This window comes from Heloderma suspectum, chromosome 17 (assembly GCF_057233095.1).
Source record: "Heloderma suspectum isolate Gila_16-S chromosome 17, 16-S_ref, whole genome shotgun sequence".
Classification (NCBI taxonomy): Eukaryota; Metazoa; Chordata; class Lepidosauria; order Squamata; family Helodermatidae; genus Heloderma; species Heloderma suspectum.
In genome coordinates, this window is record NC_139474.1 from 21,136,295 (window position 1) to 21,154,473 (window position 18,179).

At 46.8% G+C, this 18,179-nt stretch overlaps 2 protein-coding genes across 2 annotated transcripts in view; both read right to left on the reverse strand.

Moving 5' to 3' along the window:
• Positions 1 to 277: 277 nt before the first annotated feature.
• LOC146334689 (uncharacterized) lies at positions 278 to 4,211 on the reverse strand. The gene is made up of 7 exons (XM_084823624.1): positions 4,181 to 4,211; positions 3,337 to 3,634; positions 2,211 to 2,245; positions 1,422 to 1,742; positions 860 to 958; positions 715 to 764; positions 278 to 331 (listed from the first exon to the last, which is right to left on the reverse strand). The coding sequence occupies exons 1-7, from the start codon at positions 4,209 to 4,211 to the stop codon at positions 278 to 280; spliced, it is 888 nt and encodes a 295-aa protein (XP_084679750.1).
• Positions 4,212 to 12,281: 8,070 nt separating this feature from the next.
• The window catches only part of LOC146334690 (uncharacterized), a 29,410-nt gene continuing 23,512 nt past the window's right edge, over positions 12,282 to 18,179 (reverse strand). Inside the window, exon 8 of the mRNA XM_084823625.1 lies at positions 12,282 to 12,554. Within this exon, the coding sequence (XP_084679751.1) occupies positions 12,282 to 12,554 (273 nt within the window). The remainder of the gene's footprint in view (positions 12,555 to 18,179) is intronic.

Below are 18,179 nucleotides of genomic sequence, written 5' to 3' on the forward strand. Positions count from 1 at the left end.
CTTGGCCAAGGCAGTGTACAAACAAAAATAAGACATACAATTACAATATCCCATTCCAATAAAATACAATAATTTTATTGTATACAATACAATACAATAATTCCAAAGACAAGTTTTTAAAAATTCACAATCCAGCAACACACTAACAGAGAACAATTTAATACAAGCATCTACATTCAGCCAGTGAAAAGATCTTCATCTCTGGAATCTGCTCTCCTTCCGTGTGTCTTTCTTTATTTCTTCTAAAAATAATGCAGACTTTTACCACCAGCCTGTATCAGTTCATTTCAACTACATTTCCTTTGTTGCCACAGACTTCTGCATAATCAGTCTGGAACAGAAAACAGAAAGGTCACAGGCCGCTTAAATTATTGTTTAGTTTCCCACATCTGTAAAATCAACTGAAAATGCTGCTTTTCTATTTATTAGATTTTTTTCTGTTGCATCAACAACGTTCACCATTAATAAGGGTTAATAACAATTCTATGTTTTTCTATTGCCATAGACCATTTTTATCTTTTTATCTACAAGCATTCTCTATTGTTCCTTACTCCCTGAATGCTCCCCTTGTCTTAGCCTTATGTGGATGTCACTTCTTGTTATCCAGACTGTTGACTGTTGGGATGTACTGTGGATGGGTTTCTTCCTGGCCCTTCACCAAAATGAGGCAGAGCGCATCTTTCTGAAAGTTCAGCATTCAAAGATGGTAGTCACCTGCGGGATCTCCCTTATGGGTATTGGATATGCTGGTGTCTCTGGATTCCCTGTGAGAACAAAAGCAAAAGAAGAAAAGCAGGAAAGCTTAGCTGCCTTGGAGTAATAGCTGGGTGTGAGGCAACTCCTCTTGCCAATGCCTTACCTCCAGCAAGACGCTTCCTGAAGAGCAGGACCAAGGGTGGGATGAGGAGGAGGAGGACAATGCAGGGCAGCCCAAAATATAGTATGTAAAGACAGTCTCCTGTGCAGGGAAAGAGAGAAAGCGAAACAAGGTAGTCAGCAACCAGAGCAGCCACTGGTCCAATTCAGGGCAGAGCTGAGGGCAAGCAGCCGAGGTCCCCCACTTGCACCAAAAGCCCCACACTGGTGGGGCTTCCTTTCCTGGGGGAGGGGGAGCGGTTGCAGGGAGCTGGCCAGAGCCGCCGTCTCCTCTCTGGTCTTCGGTTGCCTCAGCTCATTCACCAAACGTCTCTCCATAACCCTGCGGCCAAAATGGTCATCCCTCTCATCAGTCAGACCTCACGGCCCCACTGTTTGCATGCGTGCCTACAATGGCTTCCTGCCAGGTCCTGTAGCCAGCACAAGTTCTGCACAGGGGAGCTCAGGGGGAAGGCAGCACCCCCAATTTGCGCTGGAGGGGTTTAGCCATTGGAGCCTAAGCTCCATGGTAGATGGACGGAGTTACCTATTCTGCATTACGGTACCTGTGTTTCGTGCCACGGTGTTTGTTGTAGGCAAAAGCACAGTGACATTTCTGTTTTCCTGGCCTGAACAGGTATAAGGCTTCCCTTGGGTCCATCTCTCTGGCGGAATCAGCATTAAACTCCACATGCTAAAGACGCCTTTCCCATCGATCGTGTCAACATCCTTTTGGTCCTGAGACGTTTCTCCACCAATACTCCAAGAGATCGCATCCTGAGTGGGATTTGCATTGAAGAAGATGCAGAGGAGGGGGATGCTGTCGTGAAACTGAGCCTCCTCCAAAGGAGAAGGCACAAGGATGGAAAGACCTGGCCTAGAAGCATCTACAAAGAAGGATTGTCACAAAGTGTTTATTAGATTTATTTCCTATGCTGTCTTTAGGGCTCACTGAAGGTAACATAACTCCTAAACAAACTAAAATAGCCAGGTACTAAATATTAGTGTCTCAGATCTACAACCAAACCAAACTAGCAAAATCAACCACAGATAATTGCCAGCTAGCCTTTATATCTTCTGCCATGGGTCCAATGCCATGACTATGTTTAGCCTGGAGAAGAGAATGCTGAGGGAGAGATTTTTCTCCCTCTCTCATAATACTAGAACACAGAGGGGTCATCCCATGAGGCTGACTGGTGGGAGATTCAGGGCAGATAAAAGGAAGCAGTTCTTCACATAGCGCATAGTCAAACTATGGAACTTGCTACCACAGGCCACCAACTTGGATGGCGTTAGAAGGGGGTTGGACAAATTCCTGGAGGAAAAGGCTATCAATGGCTACTAGTCCTGATGGCTCAGTGCTCCCTTTAGTACCAGAGGCAATAAACCTATGTACTCCACTTGCTGGGGAACATGGGGAGGGGAGTGCTGTTGCACTCCTGTCCTGCTTGTGGGTTCCTGGTCAACAGCTGGTTGGCCACTGTGTGGATACACAAGTGGAAACAGCATTTTGTCTGCACCATCAGAAATAATATCCCATTTTCCCTGCTCTAAAAAAACCTGTGGAAAGTGCTGTTTACAAACAGAAGGAAAATTGGACATTGTCTAAAGAACCTATAAACAACCATGAGCAGGGAATTATGAGCACACAATAAATGACTTGTGTAGAAAGGCTCTGCAAGTCACAACCAAATCTACGTTAACCTAAATCTGAATCAAAGGGAATCATGTAGCAGTGAGTCAGTCTGGTTTTTCTGCATAATACATCAGGACGTTCAGTTACAATTGATCATATACAACTGGATGTTGCCTAGCATCCACATCATGGTCTTTTCGGCACTAGGTGTAGACAGTTTTATTTCCAAGACCTTTCAGTGCCTTTAGCTGCATTAATGTTTGCTGCTCATGGTTTTATTAATTTTCATTTGCATTGTGGTTTTTATTCTGCTTTGCTTTTTTTTTGCTGGTTTTAAACATTACAGTTTAAAATATTTATAGCTAACCACCCAGTCTTTGGGTGGTATACAAATATTGCAAATGATTAAATTAAATAAGGGTGGAGTTTAGTACTGCTCCCAATTTCCTTTACGGTGTTCAGCTATGGCTTTCAGTGGTTGAGGGAACAGGGCCTTTTCATCAATGGCCCCTAGTCATCATTGCACAACACCCCAGAGATCCTCCTCAGCCTGAATCATCCTGCTTCAAAAGAAATATAATTGTGTGTGTGTGTGTTTTAAAAGGCTTGCAGAGAACTAGCTTTCTTTGCGTTGAGAAGGCTGTTTTTAAACGTTCTATTGGATATTAGCACATTGTGATTTGCTGCATTGGTTGTTTTGCAGATTATGATTTATTTGTGTTTTGTGTGGTATTGTTTGGAACCCGGAGCAGGTTTGGAGTTGGACTGGATCTACTTTAAAATAAATCAAAACAATTGTCAAAATCTGCTGGACCACATACCTGAGATGATCAGCTTCTTTCTGCCCAAGGATAGTGTACTTCTGGTTGATGCGTGCAGCACAGTAATACAACCCAGACTCACTTCTTTGCACATTGCTTTTGGTCAGATTCACTCCACCCAAGAACTTCCCAGCTTGCTTTGAGTACACGTAACTCTCTTTAATCTTGTGCAGGCTTTGGTCTTGCTCTTCTTTGTACCAGGCCACTACCCCTATGTAATATTCTCCTGGAAGGTAACAGGTGATGGTTATGGTGTCCCTAGGAGATGCTGAGATCTCTTCCAGCTTTTGAGGTATTTCTGTATTCCCCTGTGATTCAGCAGCTATAACAGGGAAGCAAAAGAACTCTCGGGGCTCCTTCACACAGAGCTTTTATCCTGCGATGGAGATGGCTCCTTCACGGAAGTTTGTGTGCTCCTTACACGAGGCCGTGACCCTGCCGTGACCCTCCTGCACTAAATGCCCTTTGTTCCGTTTTTAAATAGATTGCAGATCATGAGCTATCAAATTACCCTGTTGTGTTCCGCTTGAGTTCCCTCCGGGAAAAGAGTAAAAGTGGTAAGAAGAGGAGCGAGATCAATGAAAGATAATGGAAGACTCAGATATGGGGAGAAGGAGGGGGAAGGGGCCAGGGGAAAAGGAAGCACTTGCAAAAGGGAGTCGTCATGATCCTGCATTTAAAATGGAAGCAGAAAGCCCAGGTCCAAATGCAGGATTTTAGGCTGGTGTAGAGATGCCCTTGGAGCGCTAGCACAAAAAACGAAGCGGAGGGGAAACTTGCAGGCACAATACACATTGCACTGCTGCAGCACATTCTAACCCTGAAGTCCACGTGCAAGTTGGGTTTTCAGCCTGTGCTGCTCCTGTACCTGTCAGTGCGGATGAGGATGGGGCTGGCATGATCACTGCAATCTTTAAGACAGCCTGCTAGTAGTTCAGATGTGGGGGTAGGCGAGGAATATCCAACTTTGCCAGAGGAAACGCGAGTTGGGCGCTGCAGAGCAAAACCAGAAACCCGGGCTGAGGCTGTGTCTCAGCACCCTATTGATGCCACATAATATTTATGAAGACAACCACTGGTACGGATGAAGTTGCATCATTTCATTCTGCAGAAAGAAAAAGCACTTTTTCAAACATGCTTTTGAAACACAGGGCTTAGCCCTGATCCAGGGCTCTCTGCACCCATCAGCAGTTGTGCACACCCTTGCCTCTGTTACAGAGCGTGCGAGTGGGTCATGGCCTGATTTTATGTCTATTAATATCAACTCCGGAATGCATCCATTGCTAGATTTGGGGGAAATTGCCTTTTGCTCTGTATCACCTGTGAAATTAGATGATTAGAAACCAACGTCTTAGGGCTGTTGTGTGGAAGATGCAGAAAGGTTTCCACATCTGAAGGAAAGAATGCATGATATGTCCAATAAATGCCCCCAGAGCAATTACTATACCTTCATAAGTACATGACATCCCCAATTTGATACCAAATATCTTGCCTTTAACTCCAGTTGAATTTCCTTGTGATGCATTTCCAAATGCGCGTGTTTGCAGCTTTAGATACTGAGATTTGAAATCAATTCTTTTTTGTTTGTTTTAGAAGCAAATGTATTTATCAACTTTTAAGCTCCTCAAGGGGTGGAGAACCTCAACCAAGATTTATTCACTACAACCTCTGGTATTATCCAAAGCAGAAACCTGATTTCAAAGTATTCATTCATTATATTTCATTGAGATATAATTCATTATGTTTTTGAATTCCTCTGAATCATTGTAAAGTGATACATAAACATTAAATATTATATTTTTCAGTTTGCCATATTGGTTGCTTAATTATTATTATTTTTCATCTAACAAAGCAAGCCTATTCCTGATTTTTCTGATGTTCTGGCTTGATGTGCATTTCGATGCTCTGTTTTTGTAAATGCCATCCCACATGACAGGGAATGTGTTATTTAGTTACAACTGTAACAAAAAACCCTTCTAAAATAAAGAATTTTTTTTAAAGCAGTTTCCTGTTATGAAAATAAGGTACATTCATCACTTTGATCAGAACTCATCTTGGTACTTCTCAAGCCTCTGCTGAACATAAGTAATTATGTTATTTGTTCATCCTAAAATGTATACCCCAGCTTTCTGTACACTGCAAATGCATACTCAAGGCTGCTTGCAACGCAAACCACTTGGCCATGGAAGCTCACTGGGTGACTTTGGGCCAGTCACAGACTCTCAGCCCAACCTACCTCACAGGGTTGTTGTTGTGAGGATACAACGGTGAGGAGGAGGATAATGTAAGCCGCCTTGAGTTCCTTGCGAGAGGGAGAAAGGCGGGGTATAAATGCAATAAATAAATAAATAAATAAATAAATAAATGTAGGTGTCACAGTGTTCAATGGGGCTTGTTGTTGTTGTTGTTCAGTCATTCAGTCGTGTCCGACTCTTCGTGACCCCATGGACCATAGCACGCCAGGCCTTCCTGTCCTGCGCTCTCTCCCGGAGCATGCTCAAGTTCATATTCATTGCATCAGTGATGCTATCCAGCCATCTCATCCTCTGCCGTCCCCTTCTCCTTTTGCCTTCAGTCTTTCCCAGCATCAGGGTCTTTTCCAGGGAGTTTTCTCTTCGCATTAGGTGGCCAAAATACTGGAGCTTCAGCTTCATTATCTGTCCTTCCAATGAGCACTCAGGGTTGATTTCCTTTAGGATGGACTGATTTGACCTCCTTGCAGTCCAGGGGACTCGTAAGAGTCTTCTCCAGCACCACAGTTCGAAAGCATCAATTCTTCGGCGCTCAGCCTTCCTTATAGTCCAGCTCTCACAGCCATACATTACTACTGGGAAAACCATAGCTTTGATTAGACGGACCTTTGTCGGCAAGGTGATGTCTCTGCTTCTTACTATGCTGTCTACGTTGGCCATAGCTTCCCTCCCAAGGAGCAAGCGTCTTTTAATTTCATGGCTACAGTCACCGTCTGCAGTGATCTTGGAGCCCAAGAAAGTAAAATCTGTCACTGCTTCCATTTCTTCCCCTTCCATATGCCAGGAAGTGATGGGGCCAGATGCCATGATCTTAGTTTTTTTAATGTTGAGTTTCAAACCAGCTTTTAAACTCTCCTCTTTCACCCTCAACAAGAGGCTCTTTAGATCCTCTTCGCTTTCTGCCATTAGGGTGGTATCGTCTGCATATCGGAGGTTGTTGATAATTCTCCCAGCAATCTTAATTCCGACCTCTGATTCATCCAGCCCGGCATTTCTCATGATGTACTCTGCATATAAGTTAAATAAGCAGGGTGACAATATGCAGCCTTGTCGTACTCCTTTCCCAATTTTGAACCAATCGGTTGTTCCATGTCTGGTTCTTACTGTTGCTTCTTGGCCCTCGTACAGGTTTCTCAGGAGACAGGTAAGGTGGTCTGGTACTCCCATCACTTTAAGAATTTGCCACAGTTTGTTGTGATCCACACAATCAAAGGCTTTAGCGTAGTCAATGAAGCAGAAATAGACGTTTTTCTGGAATTCTCTTGCTTTCTCCATGATCCAGCGAATGTTGGCGATTTGATCTCTAGTTCCTCTGCCTCTTCTAAACCCAGCTTGTACTTCCGGTAGTTCTTGGTTCGCATACTGCTGAAGCCTAGCTTGTAGGATTTTGAGCATCACCTTGCTGGCATGTGAAATGAGCGCAATTGTGCGGTAGTTTGAACACTCTTTGGCGTTGCCCTTCTTTGGAATTGGAATGTAAACTGACCTTTTCCAGTCTTGTGGCCACTGTTGAGTGTTCCAGATTTGTTGGCATATTGAATGCAGCACTTTAACAGCATCATCTTTTAGGATTTTAAATAGCTCGGCTGGAATACTGTCATCTCCGCTAGCTTTGTTGTTACTAATGCTTCCTAAGGCCCACTTGACTTCACTCTCTAGGATGTCCGGCTCAAGTTCAGTGACCGCACTATCATGGTTATCAGGGACATTCAGATCTTTCCTGTATAGTTCTTCTGTGTATTCTTGCCACCTCTTCTTAATCTCATCTGCTTCTGTTAGGTCCCTGCCTTCTTTGTCCTTTATCATGCCCGTCTTTGCACAAAACGTTCCCTTGAGATCTCCAATTTTCTTGAAGAGATCTCTAGTCTTTCCCATTCTGTTGTTTTCCTCGATTTCTTTGCATTGTTCATTTAAGAAGGCCTTCTTGTCTCTCCTTGCTATTCTCTGGAACTCTGCATTCAGTTGGGTATATCTTCCCCTTTCTCCCTTGCTTTTTGCTTCCCTTTTTCGTGAGCTACTTGTAAAGCCTCAATGGGGCTTACTCTCTTAGTAAGTATGCGTAGGATTGCAGCCTTAAAGACAAAACCAGTATTACAATCGATTCCATGAGATCCTTTCTCACAATGATGTGTGGAAGAATTATTAAATCAATCGGGTTTCAAGAAAATACTTACTGTGGAGAGAAGGTACAGTAATCCCAATGAAATGGAGAAACATCTTCTTGTCCCCGTCAGCTTCTGAAGACGACCAGCTCACAAATAGATGGCTTCTTGCTCCCTTGTGCAATTTCTGTGGGCACAGAGATGAAGGTTGGGAGAAGAAACGCACCACCATCCCTCACACATGTGCACGACTAGGAGGACGTTGGGAGGCTCTGCTGGGTGGATTTTCTTTTAAAACACGCAAACAGAGAGATTTTAAGGAGACATTCTGTCACCTAATGCAGAAAATCCAAATCCTCCCCAACTTCTATTAAAAATACCTTAGTCAATAGCTGATTGTCAGGCACTCCCAAATGCCCGTCCACCTGTGTTTCTCTCTCCAGTGCCACAGATGTGTGGTAAGACAGACCTTTAAAAAGGTAAAGGTAACGGTGTCCCCAACCAGTCGTGTCCGACTCTAGAGTGCGGTGCTCATCCCCGTTTCTAAGCCGAAGAGCCAGCGCTGTCCGAAGACGCTTCCGTGGTCATGTGGCCGGCATGACTGAACACCGAGGTGCACGGAACGCTGTTACCTTTCCCGCCGAGGCGGAACCTATTTATCTACTTGCAAGTTCTTGCTTTCGAACTGCTAGGTTGGCAGGAGCTGGGACTGAAGACGGGAGCTCACTCTGTCACGCAGTGGGTCCCAAAATCTGCAAATAAGGGAGCAAGAAAAAGAGCAGGTAAGCAAGACCTGGGGGAGCCGAACGTGTACCATGTGAAGCAAAAAGATCTCCGCAGTCCCGCGGTGGTGTAGAAGTCTGAGGCTTAGTGAAAGGGGCATTAAATGCAGGTGTTGGTTTGACCTCTGTCTATGACTGCTTGAAATGACTGCCTCACTGAACTTTTCCCCCATCACCACACGGCACCGCCCACACGGAGGTGTTCCTTTACAAGAAATGGGCGTCCCTTTAGATCCTTTCCTTGAAGCTGCACATGACAGGTGGGCTCAGGCTCCTGTCCTGCTTCTGGGAGCTGCTGTGTTCAGCAATGCTGCTGGCCACGTGCCTCATTTTGTCCTTCACAGGTAAGACGTCTTCTGATTTAACCTGACTCTTAACACTTCACACCTGAGAAACTGTTTGAAGGTTCATGCTCTCTCACATCAGGAGAATTTTGCTGCAATTTAGATTATTATTATTATTATTTGAAATAATTATTATACTGATTTCCTTTCTATTCCACCCAATAGCAGAAGTTCTATGGGCGGTTCACAAAAATATACACCACAATACAAGATAATAAAAGCATCATATAAGATCTCGAATATACAATATTTGAAACAACTTAGGGCGCAATCCTATGCATGTTTAGACAGAGAACAGGCTCACAACTCCCAGCATTGCTGGCTGGGGAATGCTGGGAGTTGTAGGCCTTTTCTCTGTCTAAACATGCATAAGATTGTGCCCTAAAACACCTAAACCCATTACAATGAGATTCTGGACCTGATAGAAACAATGGACCTCAATCTCAATGGCCCATCACATGCCATCAGATGAAATCTCCTGCACATTCTGGAGCATGCTGCAATTCTAATCTTCCACCTTCAGGCGGTAGGTATTCCCAGGCTGTGGCCGACTACGCCTCTTTCTGAAGCCTCTTTTGCGATGAGGGCTAAGCGATGGGTAAAGATACGAGCTTTTCAAAATTAAAACCACAATATCTTCCTTGTTGCATTCGTCTGCACAGTGTTACCAGCCCAATTATCATTACTGTATCTCTCCGAGCGGTTCCAGTTTGTGGATCTTGGGCACACGGCACAGATCCTGTGCATCTCTATGGAAGAAATGGAAGACCAAGGAATCTCATGCAGTTGGTACAGAAAGAGAGAAGGCGAAATGCCCCTTTTAATCAAGGCCTGCAACGATAAAAACGCTTCAAGCAGATTTGCTTGCGAAGCCAAAGGACGAGAGTTGACGCTGGAAATTTCTGATGCCCCAAAGTCTGACTCTGGCCTATATTTCTGTGCTCAGAAAAGATATGGCAGCTTGAGTTTCAGCAATGGATCGTCCTCTCTGATCATTGGAGGTAAGAAAACAGGGCTTCCCAGTGGCAGTGTGTGTGTGTGTGTGTGTGTGTGTGCGCACGCACGCATGTGTGTTTTACTTGCTGAGCTTTGCACTGGAAATACTGAGCAGCAGTGGCAGATTGTGGTGTGCATTTCTAAGCGCTCCAGGCTCCAAAAGAACACGGGATCAAGTGATGAGCATCCCATAAACGGCTGGCCGTGCTCTTGCTGCCTTCTACCCACCAGCAGCGGTGTAGTGGTGGCGGGTCGCGCTGGGGCGTCGCACCAGCACTTTTTTTGAAGCCAGCCCCCAGCCGGGTCGTGGTCTGCTAGGGAAGGCGGAGGGAGCAGCGGGAGTGCGGGCGGCTGCCTCTTGGCTGCTGGCCAGACAACGGGAGCGGGAGCCTGAGGGAGCTCTGCAGCCTCCTCTCGCCCCCGCTTCTCCTCCTCAGCTCTTGGCTTCTCCGCCCATCCCTGCTGCCTGCCTGCTGCCCTGCGCTGCCCTCGTCTCCTGCAACGCCGGCCCCCCGCTCAGGGCTGCTGCTGGTGCCACTGGCCATGGCAGCAGCAGGAGAAGGGAGGTGGGGGGGCGCTGACACCATTATTTACTCCTGGGGCAGGGCAGGTGGCTGGTTTGTGCCAGTTTTTAGGATTTATCACACAATCTTATGCATGTTTACTCAGAAGTCCATCCCGCTATGCTCAGTTGCCAATTGGGCTTTCTCCCCGGTAGGTGTGCCCAGGACCGCAGCCTTAGCTGCCTTCCCAAGATCTCTGTAAATTTAATTCCAAATAAAGAGCCATCGGATTGCACTGTTAATTCTTGAACATTGATTTCTACGGTAAGCGGAACTGCCAAGTGCAACCTGCTCTGTCAGCGACACTTTTTGGCACCAGGCTGGCATGTGCCTGGGCAAACAAAACCTGGTGGGGGGGGGGAAACAGAAAGAAAACTAGTTGGGGGGAGAGGAGAAAGGAGGTAGAGGGGTGGGTGGGTGGTTCGATCCAGCTGGGTGTGTGGGCGTTTCTGTTGCGGGATGGGGGAGATGTAACGCAGGGGCTGAGGGAAGGCTAGTGGGCAATGTTGGGGCTCTAAGGGAGTGTGTGAGGGGGCTGTTTCAATGAGAAGGGATCTGTCCATGAGGGCTGAGCTGAGAGGGTGAAGCTTCCATAGAGCATCATATTTTGAAACCCCCAAATGTTTATGTTTGTGTTCGCGCGAGTGGGTGAGTGGGTGGGTGGGTGAAAGAGATTTTAACACCCCTGCATTTTTTCTCAGATGTCCAATTGAAATACCCCTGCCTTACTCTCAGCTGCCCGGTTTCTGGATCCCAGTTGAAGGCCATATATCTTACAAGGTAGGACAATCAGAGAAGGGGGAGTGGCTGTGAGGGGGCGTGGCTGCGAGGGGGCGTGGCTGTGACTGCCACAAAGGGACCCCGCACTTCTGAATGTGCCACAACACTACTGCCCACCAGTGCCATGTGCGTAGTAGCCCTGTGCTTTGCTGGCACCAGAGGTCGACCTGGTCAGGCCACAGGTGGGGCCATGCAATACCCACGGGGGCCACCACACCCCCACCTGCACGGCCACGTTCACTTCTCCAGCTGGGCTCCTAGCGAGGTTGGAGGAAGCATGAACCCCTCCCGCGTTGCTTCAGCCTTCCTGGGCACTCAGTGCACGGTGAGGAACACACGTGCCCCGCCTGTCACCTGTTGAGGGCTTCTTGCGCTAGGTTTTCCCAGGGCTCAGGGCCCCGAGAGCACACTTCGGACACCTCACCCCAGGAGGAAGTTCTGCGGCAGCAGCCTGAAGAGACACCGCTGGCCTGAGCTCGCCTGGCTCTTCTTGCTCAGTTCGCTGCTTCTCTTTTCTCACCAGACATTTATGCCCCCATCAGCTGGGTGGTGCTTCTGCAGCCCCCCCGGACAAGATCCACCCTCCCAGTGCACGCAGAGTAGCCAGCTCGCTTGCGTGCCCACAGGGTTTCCAGCTTGGTCCAGGTGTCCTGGGACGTCCCCGGGGATCTCCAGGCAGAGAGTCAGGTGCTTTGGGTGAAGAACGGCCGTGGCCCCTCGACTATGGTCAGTCTCCTTCACGTCCCCGTGGAACTGCGCATTAGCAGGGAGATCGTCACACGCGAAGTCCGGTTCAACGCTTCCGGCACCCCCGTGAAGGAGAGCGCCACGTTCGATGCCCGTGGGTTGTTTGCCGTATGACGCTGCTGCCATAAGGCGGCATGTTGCTTCAGGCAGCTCCGGCTTCACTCGGGCTGTCCTTGGAATGTAAAACGTGCATTGGCCACGAAATGCTTTGTTGCCGGGCAAGTGCCTGACAAGGCACAAAATGTGCATTGGCCATGAAATGCTTCGTTGCCGGGCAAGTGCCTGACAAGGCATGAAACGTGCATTGGTCACGAAATGCTTTGTTGCCGGACAAGTGCCTCTCGCAGCCAGCAGATGCTCACATGAATCGTTCAGCAACAGCAGCACAAGGCGCAAAGGCTCTTCAGGCCTCCTGGATGGAAACCTGGTTTTCTCCCTTTTTCCTGAGTGGTGTGAAGATGCAGTCACACTTGTCTCTGTGGGGCGGGGCGGGCGGGAGGCCATGTCTCTTGCTGCATTTACTGTGAACCCAAAGCAGCATTAGTGTGAGTCCCCGTAATCCCACATGCTCTGCGCGCAGAAGGCTCCTTCCGCATGTTGTTTCACTGAACCGGAGTGGCCGTCTCCTGCAGTCCAAACTGTGGGCGTTCCATGGCTTCTCCTTCAATTGGACTGGCTGTGGCAGGATTGGTGCGGCAAGCAGAGCTACCCCTGTGCCAAAAGAGCAACGGTGGCTGTTCCATCAGATGCCCCCTGTTTCTACTTTCCGCTCAAACCTCGTTGAAGCAACATGAGGAGAGAGCCTGTTCCAGATTTGTTCCTGCAGCTGGTTTCTCTCAACCCCCCGAATGACAAGGAAAAAGATTTGAAATGTGTCCTGACTGGATGAATTTCCCTCCTTATAGGTTTGAATTGCTCCCCTGCATCACCCTCAATAATTAGATCTCAGATGTAGAGATGCATTTCCCCTACTTAATACGTGACAGGAATTGCCAGGCATGTGTATACATCTTGTTCACCCTACACAAATGTAGCATTTTACATTGGAGGGAAAAAGTTAACATCTTGGGATGCTGAGCTGTTTCCCAGTCCTTAAAAACAAAAAAAAGGTGTGTAGTCCTTCAGGCTGTGAAGATAGGCTTAAAAGTCTGGGGACAATACTCAGAAAAATCTAAAAAAAAGCTGAGCAAAGATGAAAGGGAAATTAGTCTCTCGCACACCTCTTTGTCCCCCCCCCCGCCCTGCCCAATGACTAGTAGAATTGGAAATACAATATGCAAAATAAGCACATATTTACATAATTTGAGCAGTTCACTTATTCTCCATTTTTTGGTGCAGAATTTGTATTTGCACCATATTTTGAGAGACAAATAGGGAGAAAGCTGCAACTTTTGGTTCTCCAAGTAAGCAAAGCTCCCCCCCCCCCGCTTTTTAAAACTTGATCCACAGACCATGAAGGCAACTGCCCAAGCCATTTAGTGCCCCTGGTTGCCGTGGGCGTGGGGTGCGCCTTCTCTTGACTCTTCTTTGGTTTGCGTGGGTTCGACTCCGCCGTTCCAAGCTAGGTAACATCACGAATCTCATCCTACGAATTAAGTAGCAAATCCCTGCGGATAATGCTGGGCTATGTGCAGCTTGATCTGAACCAGCAGGACACTTCTGTTGCTGTTAAGGGCTCAGGACCACTCAAAACTCAGCACCACTCAACTGGGCCACCTCCAAGTGAGATTACTGCAATGTGCTTCATGCGGGGCTGCCGTTGAAGACGTGTCGGAAGCTGCAGCTTGTGCAAGAGTGATAACAGGGACAAGAAGGTCCGACTCTGTGACACCGACTCTTGCCCACCTGCACTGGCTGCCTATATGTTTCCAAGTGCTGGCCTGACCTATAAGCCTTATTTATTTATTTATTTATTTAATTGTATTTCTATCCTGCCTTTTTTCCTCTTGCATGGAACCCAAGGCGGCTTACATTATCCTCCTCCTCTCCGTTTTATCCTCACAACAACTCCCTCCCTAGGGAGCTCCGCCATGCCCCCTCTTTAATGAGCTTCCGCCGTGCATTAAAAACGTGGTTGTTCAGGCAGGCATTTGGGGTGGGTTAGGGTATTTTAGAAAAAGTTTTTATTGTAGAATTTTATTGTTTTAAACTGTTTTATTATACGTTGTACATCGCCCAGAGTGCCTGGGTGACCAGCCAGATGGGCGATTAATAAATTTAATAAATAAATAAACAAACAAACAAACAAACAACCAAACAACCCTGTGAGGTGGGCTGGGCTGAGAGTCTGTGACTGGCCCAAAGTCACCCAGTGAGCTTCCATGGCCGAGTGGGGAGTAGAACCCAGATCTCCCAGCTCCCAGCCCAACACTCTTGCCACTACGCCACGCTGGCTGTCACCACACTAAGCCTTACATGGCTCAGGACCACCATACTGGACAGAGAGCCCCTCCAGGCATGAGCCTCCCTGTACACTACGCTCATCGCTAAGGCCCTCCTCCAGGCCCTAAGGCCCTCCTCCAGGCCCTCCTCCAGGTGCCTCCTCCAAAGGAGGCTCAGAAGGTGGTAAGGAGGGAGAGGGCCTTCTCGGTAGAGGTCCCCCAATCCCGACAAGGCCCTCCTGGTGCCAACAGAGTTCTGCGTTTGGCGCCAGGTTAAGACCTTCCTCTTCTCCCAGGGATTTGGCAGCATATGGTGAGGTTTTAATCAGGTCCTGGGTTTTTCTTATTGTTGATGGTTTAAAATTGCTTTAGATATCTGCATGTGCCTGTGTGTGCTGTCTGTTTATATGTTTGTATGCAAACGGTTTTTACGGTGTATTTTTAAGGTTCTAACCTCTGTAAATTGCCCAGAGAGTTTCGGCTATTGGGTGGTATAGACATGTGATGAATGAATGAAGTGAATGAATGAATGTGGTCAAAGTGGGGTAGGATGGGATGGCATGCCCAGCAACAATTCCTGAGGAAGCTCCTCTGTTGTCTCTCTCTCTTCCTTTGCAAGCGTCTTCCGCAGATCTTGAGGACAGCCACCAGCAAAGCTGCAAAAAACCCCTGGCGTTCATGGTGTTACTGGCATTGCTGCTGCTTCTCTAGAGGTTCCTTTGGTACCAATTTGCCCTTCCATGCTAGCCAACTGTCAGTCGTTGCTTCCTAAGGTATACATAATAATGGCTCATATCTGCATCTCTTTAGGCAGAAGGAAATTCCACACAGAATCCTTTGCAGGGATTGTTTATTGATTTATTATTAGCAATTATATATCACCTTATCTGCTAAAGGGCCATCAAGGCAGTGTAGAACAATTTAAAACATAAAACCGAACAACAAGAAAAATAAGAACATTAAAAAGAGCAAACATTAAAACTACACATTTTGAAGGGCCGCACTGAAAACGTGCGTCTTGATGCCCTTTCGGAAGGCCAAGAGAGTGGGGGCAACTCTTGCAGGAGGGAGCCATTCCACAGTTTGGGGGCAACACAAGAGAAATTCTATACCCAGCATTCCATAACAAGGCTGGGGAGAAATTAGATTACACCCCACCATTGCCCCATTTTTCGTGGCCATCTAGCCCCTGCAGCTTGCTGGGGTTAATTCTTGCAAAGAAAGGCAGGCTGGTGCCCTTCAGACATTTCGGACAGCAACTGCCATTGTCCCTCAAAAATGGCCATGCTGACTGGGGCTCACTGGAGTTGTAGTCCAAAGCAGCTGGAGTGCACCAGGTTGTCTGCATCTGGGGCAGACCATGATCTGCTCCAGGACAAGAGATGACCCCTCCCTGCACTGGTCCTGAGGTTCCACTCTGGCTTTGTAAATCGTAAGCACACACCCTCAGGCCAAGAAGATCATGGAGGAGAAGGCCATCAAGGGCTACTAGTCCTGATGGCTACATGTTACCTCCAGTATGCTTATGTACACCAGTTGCTGGGGAACATGGGTGGGAGGATGCTCTTGCATTCATGCCCTGCTTGTGGGTTTCCTATGGGCAGCTGGTTGGCCATTGTGTGACTAGAATGCTGGACTAGATGGACCTTTGGTCTGATCCAGCAGGGCTTTTCTTATGTTCTTATGACCAAGCATGAAAGACTGAAATTCGTCCATTCCTGTTACATACTTTGGGGGAGGTGAAGAGCTTCCCAGAAGTCTTTCCCTAGCTGGCTGATCTTGGAAACAGGATGCAGGGTTAGATGAGCCTCTGGTCTGGTCCAGTCAGACAGCTCAGAGGTGGAAGGAGGAGGAGCCTCCTCTTATGGACTGATGGATGGCCTCTTCACTCCATTTTGCTCCCCAAGGATTCCAGCCCAAGTTCTTTGGCAGCAAAACCAGCAAAGAGTTGTGTGGCACCTTAAAGGTTAATACATGTGCTATGGCAGAAGTTTGCATGGATGGGAGTCCACAGAATCAGACACATGAAGCATTACCCCCAGCTGGTAGCTGCAAATGGGTGCCGTGGGAAAAACAAAGATGTAAATAGTGCTGTCAAGTTTTAACATAAAAGTGTTATGAAAACAGGATAAACAAATTAGTGGGAAGAACCAAGCCAGAATGGTTTGAGATACCTTTTAGCTGTGTGGCTGGTTTTGTTTAAATCTGGTGTGCATGCCCTTTGCCACACACCCCAAAGCTCCAAAGCAGGGCAGGCTACAATTACAATAAATAAATAACAGCGTATTTCTCCCCTTTGCAAAACAGGAAGGCATTTGCTATGCTCTTCTAGATGTCCATTGAAGGACTTTGGATGGGAAGGAGGTGAGAAGCAGAGGGGAAACATCTGAGGATTTGAACAACTAGCGACAAGTCAATAGACTATGAGTGGGTGGGACATAGATCAGGGTTCTCCATAGGGAAGGCTGTTAACCCCAAGCCAACATATGGAATGCAGGTCATATACAACTGGCCATTAGAATGCACTGTAGAAGGAGGACACATGTTAATGTAGAACACTTTCTGTGTTTAATACAAGCATGTGCCTTCAGCAAACTAACAAGGATTAAACTCTGGAATGCGCTTCCTTTCCCGTATGCTCCCTTCTTCTAAAACTGGCATACACATTCACCACCAGACTGGATCAATCCGTTTTGAACCGCATTTCAGTTTCTGTAATTCAGTTCTGCGTAATTGGTCTGGAACAGAAAATGGAAAGGCCAAAGACCACTTAATTGTTGTTTTGTTTGCCACGTAGGTAAAATCAACCAAAAAAGGGACTTTTTTTTTTTTACTTGAATGTTTTCTCTTCTGCGTCAAGAAAATTCAACATTAACAACAGTTTTCATGTCGCTTTTGTATTGCTATTGCATATTTTTATCTCGTAAAGCATCTTATGCTATTTCCATTGGAAAAGCAACTTAAAAATAAATGAAGATTTAGGACCAAACTACACATTAGGTTATTTGTGTTTCTTTAAAAACATGCTTAACCACTTTTTACTCTGAGGAAAAGGCTGCTGCACAGTCCCCAATCCAGAACGTGATCTTAATTTAGAATAGGGTGGTGTATCAATTTACAGCTGAAAATAAAGACACACAGAGAGAAAGGCTGCAGTTTGCCCCTGAAAGTGCTGTTCACTGCAAATATCAGCAAGGGATAGAATCACAGAATCATAGAATAGTAGGGTTGGAAGGGGGCTACAAGACCATTGAGTCCAACCCCCTGCTCAGTGCAGGAATCCAAGTCAGAGCATCCCTGACAGATGGCTGTCCAGCCGCGTCTTGATGCCTCCAGCGTGGGAGAGCCCACCACCTCCCTGGTAATTCGTTCCATTGTCGTATTGCTCTAACAGGAGGGAGGATCGCCTCCTCCCATATGTGCCTGCCCGGACCTTAAGATCATCATCAGCGGCCCTTCTCCGTGAGCCCCTGCCAAAGGAAGTGAGGCGGGTAGCTACTAGGGGGAGGGCTTTTTCTGTTGTGGCACCCCGGCTCTGGAATGAGCACCCTAGTGAGGTTCGCCTGGCGCCTACATTGTATTCCTTTCGGCGCCAGGTGATGACCTTTTTGTTTTCCCAGGCATTTTAGCATTTTAGCTTTCTAAATTTTTATCTTTGCTGTTTTAAATCTGTATTTTAAACTCCTGCACTGCTGCTAGGTTTTATTGTGGTTGTATTGTTATATTGTGGTTTTAATGTTCTGCATATTTTAAATTGTTTTATTGTGTGTTGTTTGGTTTTAATTTTTGTGAACCGCCCAGAGAGCTTCGGCTATTGGGCGGTATAGAAATGAAATAAATAAATAAATAAATATATAAATAAAAACAGTCAGGAGGTTTTTCCTGATGTTCAGCCGGAATCTGGCTTCCTGTCACTTGAG

Bases quoted from the DNA above. Each gene is read 5' to 3' on its own strand.
- LOC146334689 (XM_084823624.1), bottom strand. From the start codon at position 4,211: ATGCCAGCCCCATCCTCATCCGCACTGACAG. The intron at 2,246-3,336 runs GCAGAAAGAAGC...AGTGGAGTACAT, and splicing joins CAGAAGTACACTATCCTTGG to AGGTTTATTGCCTCTGGTAC. The intron at 1,743-2,210 runs GCCATCAGGACT...CCTTCTTTGTAG, and splicing joins GGTACTAAAGGGAGCACTGA to ATGCTTCTAGGCCAGGTCTT.